We start from the raw sequence: 20,777 nt of genomic DNA, 5'->3' as shown, positions 1-20,777 counted from the left end.
GTGTCTAAAGCATCCCATTCCAAGAGTCCTCCACTAAACCAGGAAACCTTATATAAATTCCAGGTTAGCTGAACTATCGTTAACAACACCAAATCCTAATCTAAATACAGTACAGTATAGCTCAATTCAATAGTCTTACAGAACTCTGAGTCATATTTCTCAGCAAGCAAGTGCAACAACAGGGATCTATCTATACACTGGAAAAGTTACAGATGGTTCTCCCAAAGTTCAACTGCTTCCCAATTTGAGGCTACTGAGTTTTAATTTTTCATCTTAACTTGCTTTTGACTAAGGTATATTTAAGCTTTCTTAAAACAGCCTACACATTATTCATTTCTTTTTTACATCTTTACAGTTTCTTTCATGTACATAATAAATTTGTCATTTCACCCCATTGCCCTTTCTTGTCATCCTCTCTCTGAATCCTCTTTTCTGGGCTGGAAAGTTAGATCAGTGGTTTATAAGGCTGCTATGTGGTCAAGGTGTGGTGGCACACACACTGATTTTTATGAGTTAAGACTAGACTGGTCCACATAGGCGTGCTGGGACAGCCAGGGCTTCAGAGATAACCTGTCTCAGATAATCAGAAACAAATGCTGCTGTGAAAGCCTGAGGACCTGTGTTTGGATCCAAGGTGCTCACCTATGTGATAAGAGAAGCTCACAGGCCAGGTAGCCTGAACTACACAGCAGTGAACAAGAAATTCTGACTCAAGATGAAAAGCGTGGACCAGCACCTGAGGTTGTCTTCTGGCCTCCACATCAATACATGGCAAGCACACAACTGCACTCAGACGAACATATGGATACACACATGAACAAAGACTAAAGACACCTTTTTTTCTTCCCAACAAGCCCTATTCCCACTTTGAGATCTTGTGTGTTGGAGTGTGACTCACTCACTGAGTCTAGTTTTAGTTGTTTGCATGAACATCAGTGGGGCATATTTACTGGAGCTTGGGCAACTTTATCAGTGGCTTCACCACTAAAGAAAATGCCACGCCTCTCCCAGCAACCACTAACTGCCCATAATCCACTAGTGAGGAGTGGGGCCCCTCATGTGCCCCTCCCCACATACAATGGAATGTTGATAAGCCCAATCTTGTACAGGTCATACACAGATAACATGTGCAGTGTCCTGCCCAGAAGCCTATCACATATTAGTTCTAAGTGATAAGGCATCATTACAAACAACAGTACTTTTGGATGGGTTTGTCAGGCTGAGTCTTTAATGACTCTGAGAACATGATGATACCAAGACAGTAGTAAAGCTCCAGGCCAGGTTGATTACCTGGCATATATGTAAGATACTAGGTTCCATCACAGCACTTCAAAACGTACAGTGTTAGAGGTATCAATAACCTAAAATTTAGAGCCTATCCTAGCTTGCTTTCTGTTGCTGGGATAAAACACCATAACCAAAAGCAGCTTGTGAAGACAGAAAGAGTCTACAGGTTCTATCTAATCCATCACTGAGCAAAGGAAGTCAGGGCAGAAACTCAAGGCTGGAACTGGGAGGCAGGAGTTGAAGCAGAGCCCATGGAAGAACATGCTTGCTGGCTTACTCTTCATGGCATACTCAACCTGCTTTCTTATACAACCCAGGGCCACCTGCCCAGATGCAGCATACCCACAGTGACTGGGTCCTCACAGACTTACCTACAGGACAATCTGACGGACGCAGTTTCTCAATTGAGGTTCCCTCTTCCCAGACGACTCTAGCTTGTGTCCGGTTGCCAGAACAACCAGCACAACCCCAAACTGGAAGGTGAGCACTAAAAACCATAGGACACAACAGTCAAGCATGCTGGTACACCCAGCACTAAGTCTGTGAGTTCCAGGCCAGACTGGGATACAGAATAAAACATCTCAAGAAGCAAACAAAAGAAAGCCAATGAAATGGCTCAGCAGGAAAAGCACTTGCCAGACTAATAGCCTGAGTTCAATCCAACATAAAGGTGGAGAGAGAAGCCTAGCTCTACACCGCTGACCTCTCACCAACCTATACATGGTGTGGAACACAAACCCCACCCAAACACTAAATAAAGAATTAAAAGTTTAATTAATTTAAAAAAGACGTGAATAAATGTATTCTAACATTCATGTTGACAGGACAGATGAAGGTGAACTTTTATTTACTGCAGAGGCCAGCAGAGATCACCAGATCCCTCCAGCTGTCCTTCCAGGTGACGGGAAAACCCTGTGCATGCTGGGAACCAGACTTAGATCCTCTCCAAGAACAGCAAGGATGCTCACCCCTGAGCCATCTCTCCAGCCATGGACTCTTGCACTATTGAGAGTCTCATGTCATGTGGTCCAGGATGGATGGACAAGACTTCACTATGTAACAAAGACTGGCCTTGACCTCCTGATTTGGCCTCATCCTCAAGTGCTGGAATTACTTATAAAAATGTGCCACTGTACGCTGGGGAAAAGCACAATGATTTTTTTTTTTAGCACTAACTAATCCAGGAAGCCTCAACCCTACACAAGGAAGTGGAAGAAACTGAGGAAAGCTGCAAAAGGAGAGGTGATCTTCCCAAGGGAAGAGACAATTGGTTATCTAGTGCCAAGTGGTCAGTCCTGAAAACATTGAAAAATGAATCCTGTTCTACAAAAATTCAATTTAAGTGCCAAATAACTTAGTTCAGCAAACTAAATGGCCACCTAGACTTGAACTCAAGCTGTTTCCTACAATAAGCTTGTTCCCCAAAGGAAGCAAAACTGAGGTTATAGCAAGCCACTCCTAGTGTGCCAAGCCTTCCTTCCTGTGGCTGGCACACCTTCTGTAAAACAGAGTAACTCACCTTGGCTTCCTACTTGGCCTTCTTCTAACTCCTGGATTCCTGCTCTAGGCCATTCCCCACCATGCTAAGGTCCTAAAGCTGGCCAAGTCTTGCTCTTCCTGCTCCCTGTAATCCCCTTAAAACTTTCAAGGTTCTTCAAGTCAATAGTAAGATGGCTCACTCAGTATACCATCCCAACACAGTACAAGCAATGTCTTACATTAGCCCCAGGCCTCACCTGGGCTCCCAACACACAAACACACACACACACATATACATACACACACACACACCACCACCACCACCACCACCACCACCACCACCACCACCACCACCACTAAGTAACAAGTTGAAAACAAAGCAGTATTCCAGCCAAGTGCAAGCTAGTGGATGGGCCAGAGACAAAGGAGGGCAAAGCTAACTTTGTAGGTGTCCACTTCTTCAAGTGTCCCCTCTTCCTAAAGGCCTGTGCGTGTGTACTTGCACATTTGTAGATTCATCTAACAGCAAAGTTCTATTTTACCTGTTAGAGTAAACAACTACCAAGGTAAGTTTGAGAACCTGCCCTGGTAGACAACTAACTACGAAAATTCATGTACCCATCAATGATTTTGCCTTCTACCTGTCTATAATTGGAATTACTGAAGGTAACAGTGACCCACTCTAGGTGCTGAGCCTCACAAGCGGTCTGTGGGACACTAGCATTAATAACAATTACCCCGCAAGAGCCAGCTCCATTCTGCTCTTAGGCCTAACTCTCACCGCTCTGCCTGCTCCACTTTTCCTTCCTTAAATGTAATGGATTAAAGGAATAAGTATTTTCCCATTGCGCGGTTTTTCTGTAACCATTAAAGGTTATTATTTATAACCATTAATAGTCTTCAATTTCTACAGTATGCCCTACCCTGCCTGAACCAAATACTTCTGGGAATTTAATCTGACTCTATCAAGTAGGTCCTATTACTCTCCCATGTCAAAGTAGAAAAGATGAATAGACCCAGCTTTCCAAGTGCATGTCACACCCATACCTACAATCTTACTGAATCGAAGCCTCTTACTAACTTAAATAAAGCACACAAATTACATGTTTTCAAGGAAGGTTTTTCATTACATGCTTAGGTCTACTGTAACATGAAAATAAGATTCCATAATTCTGAAAGGAAAAAAATCTTCAATTATAAAATATTGAAACAAAATCTTAATTGGAAGGGATAACTTTACAAACCTAAGAAATATCCTAGGCCTTTTCTTAAAATCATTAAAAATTTTTACTGATCAAAACAAGCACTAAAAAATTTAATTTCGAATGATGTCACTATAAATATTAAATGTAAGTTTAATGAATGAGGAAATTTGACCATATGAACATCACTTCAAAAGTCCATCATAATACTTGGATATGAATGTTCTCCACAAGCCATATAAACAAAGTCTGGTGATCTGATCAACCTACAGCCAGTCTCAAACCAGCAAAAACCAGCCTCTTTGTACCTTTATTAGCGCTTCTGCAGAACAAAGTAATGAACCAGTAACAGCCCTCTAAGTCTGCCACACGTGAGAGACACATCTCTTCTTCCTTCATAAGACACTGATTCTTGCCAGGCAGTGGTGGCGCACGCCTTTAATCCCAGCACTTGGGAGGCAGAGACAGGTGGATTTCTGAGTTCAAGGCCAGCCTGGTCTACAGAGTGAGTTCCAGGACAGCTGGGGCTACACAGAGAAACCCTGTCTCAAAAATCAAAAACAAAACAAAACAAAAAACACCGATTCTTTTCTCGCCCTGAAACATTTAGATTACCACAGCACAAAGTCATGTGCAGGATTTCAAATAACCACTCAAATTTGATCCTTTAAAAAAAAAAAAAAAAAAAAAAGGAAGGATTGCCATCATAATGGCTCATGCCTTTAACCCTGTCTCACAAAAACAAACAAAATAACAGCAATTTTTTTTTTTTTTGGGGGGGGGGGGTTTTCAAGACAGAGTTTCTCTGTGTAGCCCTGGCTGTCCTGGAACTCACTCTGTAGACCAGGCTGGCCTCTGCCTCCCAAGTGCTGGGACTAAAGGTGTGCGCCACCACCGCCCGGCTAAGCTAAACTATTAATAAAAAGGTTTCAAGGCTAGAAAGATGGTTCAATGGTTAAGAACTGTTGCAGAGGACCCAGGTTCAGTTCCCAGTATCCACATGGCAGCTCACAACCATCTCTAACTCCAGTTCTACAGAATGAAGTACCATCTTCTGATCTCCATTGGCACCAAACACATGGCGTACATGCATACATGTAGGCAAAACACTTATATACATAAAGTAAAATAAATCCTTTTTTGAAATCTAAAAGGTTTCATCAAATAGGTTTAGAAGTTGATATCAAGATTAAAATAAAATTTACATTAAATCTTATCTGTATTAAAACCAGCTTTTTTTTTTTAACTTTACTATTTCAGGAGAAAAAAACAAGTATCAATCTTACTATTACTTATCAAGCAAATTGTCAACCAATGCATTAACTATCAGTGTTCACTATTACTAAGAAATAGTTACTGAATGTCAACTATGCATAAGTCTCTTAACAGCACTTGATAGAAATAAATGGTCTACAACAAAAACTACCTTTCAATCATGAAAGAAGACAGATAACAAACAAGGTAACAAAGATCAATGTTCTGATCGTAAGACATATTAGGAAGCCCATAGTGGTGCTCACCTTTAATCCCAACACTCAGGAGGCTGAGGCAGGCAGAGCCCTGTGAGTTCAAGGACAGACAGGGATACACAGAGAAGCCTTGTCTTGAGGAAACAAAAGGCCAGGGGGTGGGAGGTGGGGGGCGGGGATAAAGGAATTGGAAGGTAAATGGTGGGCATGGTGTCTCTCAGCAGCAATCCTGGCAGGCTGAAGGCTACAGGATCAACAGCTGGCCACAACTACATGAGCCTGCCCCTCCCCCCCCCCCCAAAAAAAAAACCATAATCCCAGCATTTAAAAGGTATAGATAAGAAATTCAAGGTCATCTTCAACTACATAAGAAGCTTGAAGCCAGACTGAGTTACAGGAGAACCTGTCTCCAAAAAGAATGGGAAAGAGGAGGAGACAGGGTAAAAAACTTGAATCTCATCTGAGCTAAAACCTGAAGAATGATAAGCAGCCAAGGAAAAGTTCTACACACAGAGGGACTGGCTCCATCCACTTGGCACTTCAGCATTCATACGACCTGCCGTGGTGACATCCTAGAAAGACCCATGCAATTATTAATTCCTTTTGTAGTTTAAAATGTTTGACACATAAACATGCATGTCACTAGCACAATACTCAAAAACAAAATACCAAGGATAGCTCTCAACACGCCACTCTAAGCTGAGGCATTTGTCTAATGAGAAGGAGCAAGAACTGAAGCGAGTCTGTGAGAACCTGGCAAAAGCAACAAATTCTCTCCTTCAAAATAAAAATCTACACAAGGGAACTTTGCCATTCTAGGAAGCTTTTGAAACTGTACACAGTGCACAAGGTCTCAGCTAGATGGAACTGCAAGTGAAGAACTGAGAGGGGATAACAAGACACTCTAAAACTCAAACTGCTACAAAATCTACAAATTTGGGGGAAAAACATTATGTCACAAATGGAAATTCCACCCTGGTCTTATGCAACATTTGGGCTGCAGTCAAAATACATGTATTCTCGAAGTATTATCTGACCTTACTCATATGCTGTACTTATAAGTTATAAATGAAACAAAAGAAATTCATGTTTAGGCTTAGGTCTAATCTTCAAGATATTCAGATACAACTAAGCCTTGAAGAATACAGATTTAAGCTACACATGTTCACTTTATATGTAGAGTATGTTAGGGAATGGGGAGAAACTTGTAACATTTTAAAAATAGGAAAAACAAATATAGACCAGAGATACCAAGACTTAAGGAAAAATGTCAGGAGTGCATAAAATATATAATACAGCATATCTAGTTTATCACTGGCTACCAGAAAATATACATAAATCCTATACAAAGTTAACCATTTGTCAAAATTTGGAAACATAAGCACAAATTACACATGATGCCATTCACAACTAGAGAAACGTAAAGGCACATAAACTACAGTATGTAAACCAAATGCAGTAGCACAAGCATAATTCCAGCTACAGAAGAAGCTGAAGGGAATGATGGGTTCCAAGTTCAAGGCCAGTCAGGATTTTAAAAAGTAAAAAAGACCTGGCATAATAAGACCTTGTATTTAGAGAGAAAGCCCATTATTAAACCCTAACTACATAAAATTAGCCACAGTCCTTACTGCCGTACTATAATTTCATATGTGCCTCCTACTGCTCCTGCTGTGAACCCAAGAGTTGCCAATGTCTGCTTAAAGCTGGGTGACATCTGCATAAGTAGTCCATCTTTCTGGTTAATTACAACAGGCAGTAAACTATGGTCTCCAACGCTTCTCATGTCCTTTTCATCACAGTATATAAACCATACAACTCATAAAAATGTATGGTAATCCTTGGACTGCTGGTCAACAGCAGGCTAATAGTACAATTTTGGAGGAATGAAAGTTACACAGTGTTCCATCAGAATCAAGAGTAGAGCAGAGAGCCCTGAACAACCAATCCCACAACAGCCACATCTCAGAGACAGCCATTCACCACCATCCAACTATGAGCAAAAGACCAAAACCTAGCGGCCACCAGCCCCAGCCCTCAGCAGTGCTCACAGGGAACATGACACCACAGGCAGCAGCAGCACAGGGAGCCGAGGCTTAGTAGCCTCATGATAGGAGCACCTGCTGGCCGGGTCAAAAGGTTTTAGGACCTAATATTTTTTAAGAAGATATGTAGCATTCATCAACAGAATGAAGCTAAGGCTTCCTTTTTGGCTTCAGATATGTATCTACCATACTGCCAGTCCAGAAGAATAACCTCAGAAAATAACAGGGCCATACAAGTGCTAGCGTTCCCCATCACTGATGGAGAGTAGGAAGACATCCATGTAGCAAATCTTACAAGCCCCCCGCACATGTCCAGTTCAAGCCAGTGACCTCACTCAAGATTCTACCCTTGCACGGGGTTCTAGAAGAAGCACTAGAATGATGAAAGTAGGAGGGTCCCACCTTACTGTATGCAAAGACACCTCCTCCATGACTCTCTACCACAGTATCCCAAGCCTCTTGTGTAGGAGAACTGATGGGAAAAACTGACAACAGGCTGCAGGAAAACAAATAAACCAGAGAGATGGAATATACAAAGAATAGTCTGCAATTCTGCAGGGGCCAGCCATGCCAAAGACAGCCTGGAGAAGGTGGTAATGAAGAAGATAAGAAAAACCAAGATGAGACCCCAAGGCAACAGCTCCCTCAAAATTACATCACATCACAATTTCCAATGCAGATACTCTGATAACCTTAAACTACCAACAGCAAATAGACAAAAGCCGTCAACCCACCGGCTGAGAACACGTCCAGCTGGGAGGCTGAGAAGGGCACAGCTGCATAAATGCTGGCTCACTATCTCTACCATCCGGTCATCCAGTGAGAAAAAATAAACATGGAATTCCAGTATCAAGACAAAAGGTTTTGATTATTTTTACTTAAACATGTCTCTTTTCAACAGTAACTATTTTGAAGTCTGGTTTTGCTCAATCCACTTTCAAAGGTTTTTAAATTGCTTCCTATTTAACCAAGTTAAAATCTTAAAGTTCCCTTTTAGATTTATTTTATACATGAGTGTTTCACCTGCATATATCTATATGTGCATCATGTGGCCCACAGAAGTCAGAAGAGGGCATTGGATTCCCTAAAACTAGAGTTACGGACGGCTGTAAGCCACCACCTGGGTGCTTAACCACGGAACCATGTCTCCGGCCTAAGAACTTATCTTGGTTTGGTTTGGTTTGGTTTGGTTTGATTGATTTGATTTTCAAGTCAGGATTTCACTGTGTAATAGCCCTGGCTGTCGGGGAACTAACTCTGTAGACCAGGCTGGCCTCAAACTCAAAGACCTGCCTGCCTCTGCCTAAAAAGTGCTACAATTAAAAGCGTGTACCACCATGCCTGGCTAAGTTCATTTTTAATTTACAATAAAAAGTTTACAACTGGGCTTTTCTAAAAAAGTAAAGATAAACTGCTGACCTATATGTTATGCTCAGATTTTTCAAGTGCACAGAGAGGCAGGAGACGATAACCTCTAATCACTGTGTTCAAGGGATACTGTAGACACAAACATTCCAAACTCCACAATCTCAAACACTTCTGCTCATTGAAGGAATATTCTGCCCATGCTCATCAGACACATAGAAACGAGTATGATTCCAAGCTAGTACTCTACTTTTAAGCCATAAATGATGAACACTTGTTGTCTGACTTTTGGCTCACATAACTGTATGATAATTCTCTATGCCACAGAAGTAAATAATTAGGCTCAGTGGTTAAGAGTGCTGTCTGCTCTTGCAGAGGACCTGAATTCAGGTCCCACACTCACTGAGTAGCTCCTGTCTCAAACTCAGCTTTATGAAGTCTAACACCATCTTCTGGCTTCCGATACTTGTATATATACACTAACAGAGACACACGCATAAACCTAAAAAGAAAAACACTCAGCCGGGCGGTGGTGGCGCACGCCTTTAATCCTAGCACTTGGGAGGCAGAGGCAGGCGGATTTCTGAGTTCGAGGCCAGCCTGGTCTACAGAGTGAGTTCCAAGACAGCCAGGGCTACACAGAGAAACCCTGTCTCGAAAAAACCAAAAAAAAAAAAAAAGAAAAAGAAAAAGAAAAACACTCTTACCTAAAAGCAAATGAATTGAGTGTAATCTTTCACACATAGAAATACAGTTTGACACTTGGTTTTAAGCAGACTCTTTACCATTCCTTTCTTGAAATAAAAATACTACCATGTTCCTCCAATGGTGCAGAACAATTTTAGTGTTAACTTATATACATGTTCTTTTAACTCACAGCAGAACTCATAGCTATTTTTTTAAACCAAATACACACACACAAGTTTAGCTACCTAAAGAACATAAACCATCAATCTACAATACAAACAGACCAATAATTCTCATTCTATTTTTATCAGATATCCCTTTGAGAACCTGAAAATACTATGAAATTCTTCCATTTAAAAACAGGTAAGAGAGACAGGCAATACGGCTTAACAGGTAAAAGTGCTTGCTGCCAGGTCTGATGACCACAGTTCAACCTGTGGAATCCCATGGTACAAGTAGAAAACCAAATCCCACAAATTGTCCTTCTGACCTCCACACATAGTCCATGGTACAAACTGTGGGAACCGACAGAAGGCGGCTATCATCCTTGCAGCCATCTTGAGCCATATACCCTGACAAGAGACTTGATTACAACAGCCTACAACAGCACAGTCTGATAACATCTTGTTTTAGATACCCAGGATCTTCCCTTGGGTGTGTGAGACTTAAAGGTATGATTTAGAGATAAGATCTAAGGGCATGACTTAAAGGCGAGGCTTAGAAGTGAGGCATATAAAAGGCTACAGAAGAAATTATTGTTAGGTATTAGGCACTTGGCACTTGGAAGAACTTGGGATTAGGTAGTAGGCACTTGAGACTCGAGACAGGCAACTATTTTTAGACACTTACACTTGGACTAGACACTTCAAAGAAGTAACTTGGAACTGGGAAAGAGACTAGCAATTTAGGACTGGGATTAGGACCTGAGACTTGGTACTAGGAATTAGGGTCTAGGAACTAGCGACTAGGAACTCAAGACTTGGGACTTGGACTAGGAAGAGCGACTGAAGAATAAACGCGATTGAATCACACTCTGTCTGCTCTCCATTTCTCAACCCCCCCGACCGGGCAGACCAGAGCAGCCTGGGGCAATGCGGGCTCTAACAATTTAGCCCCCAAGGCTTTTGGCAGTGCAGGTTCCAACACTGATAGAACGGGTCTGAGACATTCTGGCCCCCAAACGTGGGTTAGTGCAGTTCTCGACATGACATTTTTGGTGCTCAACGTGGGGCAGCTCGGGCTGCAACAACAAACATGCTCCGATACATACATACACATTCATGAGCACATAAAACAAAATCTTTTTTTAAAAAAAGGGCTTACTCTCAATAACATGGCAAGATACCAGTATAACAGTATAAAGTGAAAAGTCCAAAAACATTCAAAATAGCTACACCAATAAATTTAAAACATTCAGAATTAAACTTTTAGGTTGAAAAAGTTTGTCACTGCAAAACTAGGCTCTTGTTTTATCATTTTGAAAAACTTGATTTTCAGTTTTTGCATAGAGAGCATCTTAACACTGATGTATTACTCACACCCTGCCTTCTGAAATGCCAGCTCAGACCTAACAGGTGGTACTCAGTGGCATGGCACCCCACTGTGCTGTGCCATCCTCATGTTAGAAACCAGAAGAGAAGGTTTAAGGAACGCCCTTGTCCAGGACAAAACAACTAGTGCACAAGCTCCAACACCTGTGCCTAGCAGAGCCACAAGGACAATGGAGATGCTGCACTATCGGACAGCAGACTTAAGAAAAGTGTTCCTTTCACAAATATCTTTGTTCCAGCCCAGTACCAGACCTGCAGTTACATTGCATATCCTAGTCTGTATTTCACAAGGTAGATGTACAAGATAAAAGAATCCAGCTGTTAGAAAGCACAAAACTAGCTCGAGATGGTAATTTAGAAGTTCTTACAAGCTGTCACTCCAAAAATAAAAATGGAAGCTTCATCTTTGGGACTGAAGTTTAAGTGTTTTAGGGGGTAGAGAGATGCTCAGTGACTAACACTTGCCAGAACTCCAGCATCCACAAAAAAGCCAGGCAAGTGGGTGGCCCACCTGAAATCCCAGCTCTCAGAAAGCAGAGACAGGGGATCCCTGAAGCAAGCTAGCCAGCCAGAGTAGCCAAATCAGGGACCTCTGAGCTCAAAGGAAAGACCCTACCTCAATATATACAGTAGAGAGTGATCTAACTTACACACATCACAGACACAGACACAGACACAGACACAGACACAGATACTCATGCACAGACAAGTGTTTCTATGGGGTTGGAAAGATGGCTGAGGAGTTAAGAGAATGCTCTTCCAGAAGACCTGGGTTCCCTTCTCCACACCCACATGGTAGCTCACAACTGCCTGAACTTCAGTCCAAGAAGATCCAATGCCCCTTTTTAGTTTCTGTGGACACTGCACACACATGGTGCACAGACTTAAATGCAGGCAAAACAGCCACACACATAAATAAAAAGGAAAGGGGTATTTTTACAAGCTGGGATACAGCTCAGTGATACAGCACTTGCCTGGCATGTACAAGGCCCTGGGTTCCTAGTAGCATAAACTTTAAAAAGTGTTTTCGTTAGAAAGAATTCTACCACAGAGACAAAGAATTCTTTTCTACAGAACGGTGCCTCCAGTCACCATAGTTCTTGAAATGCCTGAAGTATCTGCAAAATGCTCTAAAAAACAACTGTGAAGCCAGAAATAATGACACCACTTTCATTACAATCCCTTCTGCAGAGAGGTAGAGTTTTTCAAAACTATGTCATTCAAATCTAAACTTGTCAATGGTCTAACGAGGAAGAAAAAAGGACAGGGTGAGGAGAAACCAACCAGGGGCAGGCAGTGACTACTGCTGATTTGTCTAAGCTCTGAGTTTGCCCAACCAAGATAACTGACAAGCCTGCTTCCTGAACTGCTTCAAGTACAAAAAGCATCCACGTCAACTGTGAGAGGAGGCTTCTTTTTTTCCTGGTTTTTTGAAGCAGGGTCTTACTGTCTTACTGTGTAGGCCAGGCTGACCTTAAACTCACAACTCTGCCTCAGCCTCCCAAGTGCTGCTATTATAGGCATGTGTGTGTGTGCCACTAATGATGTAGTTCAAACCTTGGCACAAAGTTTGACTTTATTATATATATAAAGGTATATAGGTATAGATATATAGGTAGGTAAGTAGGTAGGTAGGTAAACAAGTAAATAAATAGGCACTAAATTTTTACTGGGTTTTCCTTACCAGTAAAACGGGTCCTTAGGTTTAAAAGTCTTAGGTAACCCCAAAAAAACTTTGAGAAGTATAAAAATAGAGAAAATTGAAATGTCTAAAAGGTCAACATATCATTTCATTAGACACAGCTGAGAAAAAAGGTAGGCTACTGTATACACGTGCATAGGAGCACATGCTAGTGTTGCTTTCTACAGGAAAAAAAGAAGAGCCACCAAGGACACGAGCTTCAGAAAACCAACTATTACAAGAGGGGCAAAAAGGAAACTTTCTCTTCATTTTCTGTTATAGTTTTCCAAGTAACCAGACCTTCCATGTGGTATGCACACACTGATGCAGGCAAAACACTCACATACATAAAATCAAAACAGATCTTAAAAACAAAATTCACAAAATCTGATCACAATGCATATTGTATTCAAGCAAGCCTTCTGAACTAGTCAGGAAAATGCTATAGAAAATTAAGGCCATATCTATTGTTTAGTATTTATATACAGTTAATTTTGGTTTATTCTATTTTTTTCTAAAATTATGCTTTTAAAAAATCCTAGAAAAGAAATATTTCCTTTATGTTTTTTCTATTCGGTAAACTACTTCCAAAAAGTTGATGAACATACAAGGCAAAAAAATGAGCCAATCTACTGTGAAGAGCACAAGAGTCAGGCAAGTACCTCAGTCACTACAGAAACCAAGCACACACACTTCCCACATCTGCACCTGACTCTACTCCTCCCTGTCATTCTCCAGAAGCCTAAGTATAAAACCCTTGCTAGACCATGCCCCCACATCATGTGACCTATGCAACAAGCACTGTCAGGCTGTCTGAAACTGGATTAGTGAGTAGTGTCTGGTCCATCTGTCCTCTAATTCTCCTCTGCTGATAAAATATGCAAATGTACAAAACCTATTCTTAGAAAAGTTTTAATGCTACCAGACATAACTTTAAAAATTCAGACAAAGGAGCTGAGTAAAATGTAGCTCAATATGAGAGTACCTGCCTAGCATGTACTGGACCCTGGGCTCAACCCCCCAAATGAAAAAGAAAAAAAAAAATCTATGTATTTGTCCAATAACCTCATAAAGGATGTTTGACATCACTAAGTAGAAGGCAAATGCACATCAGAACTCCAATAAGCAATGTCACAGCCTTGGTAATGCTAGTAAAGGGGGAGGTACCCACTGGTGAGGTATGGAGAAATCAGAACTCCTGGACACTGACAACAGAAATACAGCTCCTATAGAAAACTGCAAAGCAAGACTTCAAAACCTAAACAAATGAGCCAGCAGTTCTACTTCTACAGATGTGCCCAAGAGAAAGGAAAAGTGGGGTCTCTCAACAGACACCTACATACTCATGCCCGCATTATTCCCAACAGCGAAAATGAATGAATGAGTGAACGAAAGATAAACAGTATGTGATAAACAGAAATACTGCTCAGTCTTAAAGAGAGTCAAATGCTCAGCCTGGTCTATACTGTGAGTTCCAGGCCAGCCAAAACTATAAAGCAAGACTGTCTCACAAACCAGGAGAAAAAGAAGAGGTAGAGATAAAGGGAGGAAGGGAGGAAGGAATGGATGTGCACTAATGAACTAGCAATTCAGGTTGTCTGGTTTCCTTTGAGCTACTAAAGATGTAGTTGCTGGGGGCTGAGAGGTGACAGAGGGGCACAGAGAGCATGAAAAGATGGTAGATGAATGGTTGTAATAGAGACTCAACAGTGGGAACACACTTCCTGCCACATGAGCTGAGCCTGGTGGTGCCAACTTTTAATCCCAAGACTGGTTAATGGACGATCTTATGTCTACTTTAACTGTGCATAATCACAGCAAGAAGAAGATAAAACGTGTACTCAGCTTTTTCTCCCACAAGCCCCTTTACACATTTCCATGAATGCACAGTTAATTCAAGTGACTACATGAGCCTGAAAGAATGCACATAGTGATTACTCTCTAAACCTAAACGCTTCATCTGGGCTTGCTGGAAGTAAAGCTCTTCCCCTGACACGGATGTCAACAGCTATCCATGTCTACTTCAGATTAAATATGTTAACAGTATGTCTCCCGACCTTTGTATTGATTCCCTAGAATTTTCCTTCATATTTCCCTATAACTTCATACAAACAATTCTCATTTTACTAGCAAAATCTTAAATCAAAAATCTTCTACCCAGGTATGGAGACACATACTCGGAAGGCAGAGGCAGGCAAAGGCAATCTCTCTGAGTTTCAGACCAGCTACACAGTCAGTCCCTGTCTAAACAGAGAGAGAGAGAGAGAGAGAGAGAGAGAGAGAGAGAGAGAGAATGAGAATGAATATGAACGGAGGGAGGGAGGGAGGGAGGAAGGAGGAAGGGAGTATTCTCTCCCTTAAAACTTATCAAGAGCTCCTCCTTCCTACTTGGCAGACAAATCATCCTTTTCCCTTTCTTTTCTCAGTGCTGCAGATCAAACCCCAAGTCTCAGGAGCGCTAGGCAAAAGCTCTACCACTGTGCACCTTTCTAACCCCACACACCATCCTCACAAAATCAACATTAGTATAGCTCCTACCATTTTCAAGTACAAACACTGAGATCTTATTTATGAATTTCTCCTCTTAAGAAAAAGTGTTCCCGTCGGGCGGTGGTGGCCCACACCTTTGATCCTAGTACTAGGAAGACAGAGACAGGTGAATCTCTGAGTTTGAGGCCAGCCTGGTCTACAGAGTGTGTTCCAGGATAGCCAGGGTTATATGGAGAAAATCTGACCCCTGAAATACCCTGAGCAACAACTGAGGGTCACACCAGCTGTTCTTCTACCTTCTGAGTCCACATACAGCTACAGAAGTATGCAGTCTGTCCAAGTGTGATGGCACACACCTGTGATCCCAGCACACGAGAGAGGCAGGAAGATCAGTGCAAATTCAAGGCCAGCCTGGTCTATACTGTGAGTTACAGGCCAGCCAGGGCTACATAACAAGACTCTGTCTCAAAAATCAGGAGGATAAAGAAAGGGGGAGGGGAAGGAGTAGAGGGAGGGAAGGGTGTGCACTAGACAGGCTGTCTGGTGTCCTCTGACTACTGAAGTCCTTCACATTGTTCTTCCTTCTTCCTTAGCCTTAAACACTTAGACAAAAACGCACCTTCAAAGATAGAGTCTGATGTTTCCACACTATACCAGCTATTGATATGATACATTTCAAATAACTCCTTTCACCAACATGAAGCAAACAGATTAAAATTAAAATGGATAAAGTAACCACCTAACAAAATAAAAAAATAATAAAAGATATAATTTAGAAAGAAAAAAAAGATTAGTGCTGACATGGAAACCTCACTCTTAGACAGGCCTGGTAGTACATACCTCTAATCTCAGCATCAGGCAAGTAAAGGCAAAAAGATCAGCAGCTCAAAGCCAGTTTTAAGGCAAAGGACACAGGGTTCAAGGCAGCCTTGGCTACATAAAACTCTATGTCCAAAAAACTGAAAATCCTTGCTCTAAATGCACTCTAAAAATTAAAGTGTCACACAAATATGATCACTATAAGCATGTTTATACTAGGTAAAAAATACAAATAAATGCATGTTATTAGTTATAAACTCTACTTTCCTGATCTTTAAAATTTAAAATTCAGAAAAAAAAAATTTTAAATTCAGTATTTCCAAATGCCACTTCTTTTAATGCAAGTTAGTATCTTTTTTTACTGGGGTCTACTTTCCAACCAAGAAAGTGCAATTAATACATGTCAATAAGCAAATCAAGAATTTAAAAGCAGATAGGGTCAATAAGACTATTCAGCAGATAAAGGCCCTTACTGCCAAATAGAACCATCTGAGTTAGTCCTAAAACCCATGTGGTGGAAGGAGAGAACCAACTGTCCTCTGATTGTCACATGTGTGTAATGTGCAAGTACACACACACACACACACACACACACACCAATGTTGGAGGGGCAAGACATTTGTGCCATTTAGTTTTCCAGCTTAATTCAAAAATTCCCCTATAGGATAAGTCTCTTTGGATGAGCCCTTTAATAAGGAAATCGGGTTGACCTGGTCACATCCAGCAACTTGAGGGTCTGAAACCTCTCTACCTTTCAAGCCACTACACATGAAGAAGTACACAGATATGATATGAAGATACTGACGTATGAGGAAGGTAAGACAATGGCACCTACTCATGGGTCTTACCTTTCAGCAGTGGCAGAGGTGTGAGCTCAATGGGCTTGCCTTGAGACCTAAACTGTGAGGAGCTTTGCGACCTCTTCTGTCTGGCTTTTCTGACGGACTTCCGAGAAAATCCGTCTACTTTATCCACTGATGGAGGAGTAGTTGGTGCTGAGGACATATCCCTACTGAAGAGAGAGAGGGAACATGAACATGGGCCCATGGGGAAAGTATTCTTGTGCACTATACCCATCTTAAAATTCCCATACAATACTCATGAAAATGGTAATATGTACCAAAAAATAAAAAATGGGATAAGAGAAGTCTTGCTGACAGGCAGTGGTGGCACATGCCTTAATCCCAGAACTCAGGAGGCAGAGGCAAGTAGACCTCTAAGTTTGAGGCCAGCCTGGTCTACAAAGAGTTCCAAGACAGCCAGGGCTACACACACACACACACACATACACATACACACACACACACACACACAAAACCTGTCTTGAAAAACACAAAAGAAAAGTCTTGTCAAGGAGAAAAAATATAAGGTAACATAGCCACCATTAAACAAAACTGAAACTCTAAGGTGTCACTGCTCCATTATTATCAATAAAAAGCTGTCTGCCTGGCCCTCAAGTCTCTATATCGTCTGCCCATTTTAATTGCACAGCTCTTCCCATCTTGGGATTCCTAACGTCATTTTGGAACTATTCTGAAGCTGGAAAACGTCCACAGAAACATTTTCCTGACATAATTAATATTATGAATGGGCTAAAACCCTTTTGCACTTCAAGAATCTAAACAAATGAAGCCAGGTGCAGGAGCCAGTAACTTCAGCATTCAAAGGCAGCAAAGGTTATGAGTTCAAGGCCAGCCTAAGCTACATATAACACCTTTGACTCCAACCCTGGGACACACAGTGAGAGGAGACAAAGCACCTCAGTCTGTGACAGCAGGTGATGGCTGACACCCTGAGTGTGCCTTCTCCTGGCACTTTAAGCAGGGCTTTTGGTGCAGTGTGCTGTGCTTACTATTATGAGCCACCACCTTGCAAATGAGGACAGGCTAGAGTACTTGAATGAGAACGCACTAAAGGCATGATTACAATTATTTCAAAGAAATCATTTTAAATAAAGCCATCTTAAGTTATTAAAGTTTAATAAAAAAAAAAAAACAAAGATAAAACCTAACACCAAGTTGAACTTCATAACTTCACAGCCTCCCAAGACGAAGTTGAGTTTAAGTTCAAATATTGTGTTCCATGAAAACAACAGAACTGACTATACATCGTTCTGCAATTTTTTTAATATTCTGAAATTATTCAAAGGAAGGACAGATGCTAAAAGTCCCAAGCATTGAGCTCAGTCTCCTTCACCAAACTAAACCAATGCCAGAAGCATTCAGGTGCTCCTGGGGCTCCAAGCAAGATTAATTGCAGAGAGGATCAACAGAATGCATAGGATGCTGTGCTCAGACTCAGTTACTCAAGTGTCATACCAACACCTAAGACAAGTGCTTTTTTTTAACTTCCACAAAGAGTAAGGTAGTGGCCTCCCCAATGTGTAAGACTAAACAGTCATCTGGATTACCTGGATTCAATTAAAATAACATAAACATGGAAAAGGGGTGGACAATATTAAGGTTTAGTTTGGAATTTTGAGGACTTCTTGGTTCTTTTATTAGAAAGTTATTGTATTTCTTTTAACTCTAATTTGGCTTTAAATATAATGAGGCATATAAAAAACGGAATAGTAAATTATAAAACTATCGAAAATGTCAGGCCTCAGCAAGAAGTTCCCCAACGCACTGGTTCGCTGTAAATTTAAGGACGAATATCGCAATCTCCTCTGGGAATTATTTAAATTTCATTCTAACCCTAGCAGCACGGATTTCTGTAAGCCTCATTCCCCCATCATTCATTCTGTCTCTATTTCTCTTCTCTCATCTCTAACGACGATCCATAGGCAGCTTTCTTTTTTCATCGTTTGCCTCTTATGCGCGCAGCTCTGAATAAATGTCAAGGATTTCAACTCTAAAGCATTGCAGAACCAGTGATAACAGCGGGGTCCCTGCAAAGCCCAGGGAAACGGGTTTCACCTGGACCACTGCGCCCAAAGCTTTAGCATTCTCCAAAGAGCAGGCAACTGGGGCTTTTCAAGGGGGAGATATGAAATCAGGGAAGTAGCCCGTTTGTCTGCAGGTATGTTCACATAAACCCCAAGCCCTGGAGAAGCTGCGCGGCCACAGAATCTTCCACCCTGCTCCCCCGCCCCCACCAGTGGAGGGGGGGGGCAAGAAAACGCCTCAAAAGCGGGAGGCAAAGGGGCTGGTGAGGCCGTGTAGAAGAGAGGTGCTGGCCTCCAAAGCCTCTGCAGGTAGATCAGACAAGTGGGCCGGGCGCTTGCTCCCGCTCACCCCACCCCTCCGCACCCCTCGGCAGCCCGGGCCCGGCCTTCCCGAGCCCGCCGCTCCGCAGGTTCCCCGGGAGGCAAGCCGCCGGACCCGAAGCTGAAGTTACCTTGAAGCTCCTGGGGAAGAATCGGAAGATGATCTGTGGCTGCGCGGAGTGGGCTGCGAGCTAGGGGCCGCGGCGGGGGCGGGCGGCGGCCCGGGACGCACAGGGGGAGGTCCGGGCAGCAGCGGAGAGCCCCGGGCAACTACGGCCGTCCGGGGCGACGTCCCTCCGGTTCCGCGGTAGCGGCAGTGTTTCTAGGCCTCTCGGCTGGCCCCGAACCTCAGCGCTCCGGCAGTGGCAGCGGCGGCCTCACGAACCTCCCCCGCGGGCCCGTCCCATCAAATCGGCACCGACCCGGTTGCGGCTCGGCCGGCGGCTCTTCGTTCACATTCCCGGCGGGCGGCGCCTCTGCTCGTTGCACCGGACCCGGCGGCGGCGGCGGCGGCGGCGACGCGGGGAGGGGGAGGAGGGAGGAAGCCTGGATTTGCAGCGGCAGCAAGCGCGGGAGTCAGGAGGAAGAGTTGGAGCCGCCTGAGCCGCCGCTGCCAGAGCCGCCGTTCGCTACCCGCGCAGGGTCCCCGTCAATGCCCCTTTCTCTCTCCTATTGTCAATATCACCGGGCGGCTGAGTCCATGGCACAGGCGCAACCGAACCTCCTGGCTAGCAGAGCCCGCCTCTGACTCCCGCCCACTGGAGACTTCAAACGGGAAGCGAGACTTCATTGGCCTCCGCGCGCCTTCACTCCCAGGCCAGCATGTTCGGCTGAGAGCTGATCGGTGATTGGCGGCGCGGGGGGGGGCGGAGAAACAGGAGGGTGTGAAGAGACGGGGCCCTCGATTGGGCGAGGCGCCGGGGACCCGGATGCTGCCGCGAGCTCGGGCGACCGGGCCGCCGCTTCCGCCAGGGCGCCTGAAGTGGGGAAACTGCGGCGTCTGCTAGGCCTGAGGGGAGTGCGGCGGGCGAGCCCGAGACTGGAGCTTCCGCCTGGCGGGGACCCTGTGGACCGCGAGCGTCTTCACCTGCGATCTCGAGGGCCACAGTGCGGCCGTCCCGGTGCCTCACGGTTCAGCCCGCAGAGTCCCACTCAGCACGGAACCCACGGTCCCCTGTGCCCCGTGTAAACGCGGCCCTGGGACCGGCCGAAAAACCTCCCAGTGGCCTTCGCTCAACCGGTGGGAGGCCTGGCCACGGGTTGGACTCTCACCTGGTCCCCCCACAAGAGTCAGTTCTGAGTATCAGCTCCTTGATGCCCCTGCCAGCCTCGGTAGGGGCCCGCGCTCCGGTAATATATGCAGATGGCAACTCTGCAGTCTCCCGTTCAGAATACCCGCACTCGCCCTTTCAGGACTCGGAATTACCCAGCCTCCAACTTGACAGATTTTAATTGACTGTTTGAGTCTGAGTTTAAACGGAAGACTAATCTAGAA

At 43.5% G+C, this 20,777-nt stretch overlaps 1 protein-coding gene across 1 annotated transcript in view; it reads right to left on the bottom strand.

The window, feature by feature from the left end:
* Ppp2r5e (protein phosphatase 2 regulatory subunit B'epsilon) overlaps positions 1–19,604 on the bottom strand; it is a 144,820-nt gene extending 125,216 nt beyond the window's left edge. Inside the window, 2 exon segments of the mRNA XM_076921996.1 lie at positions 16,923–17,086; positions 19,414–19,604. Of these exon segments, the coding sequence (XP_076778111.1) occupies positions 16,923–17,079 (157 nt within the window). The 5' untranslated portion in view covers positions 17,080–17,086; positions 19,414–19,604.
* Between the last annotated feature and the right edge of the window lie 1,173 nt (positions 19,605–20,777).

Source organism: Arvicanthis niloticus, chromosome 23, assembly GCF_011762505.2.
Source record: "Arvicanthis niloticus isolate mArvNil1 chromosome 23, mArvNil1.pat.X, whole genome shotgun sequence".
Taxonomy (NCBI): Eukaryota; Metazoa; Chordata; class Mammalia; order Rodentia; family Muridae; genus Arvicanthis; species Arvicanthis niloticus.
Note: the sequence above shows the minus strand (reverse complement) of the source record. Positions and strands in the feature narration are given on the sequence as shown.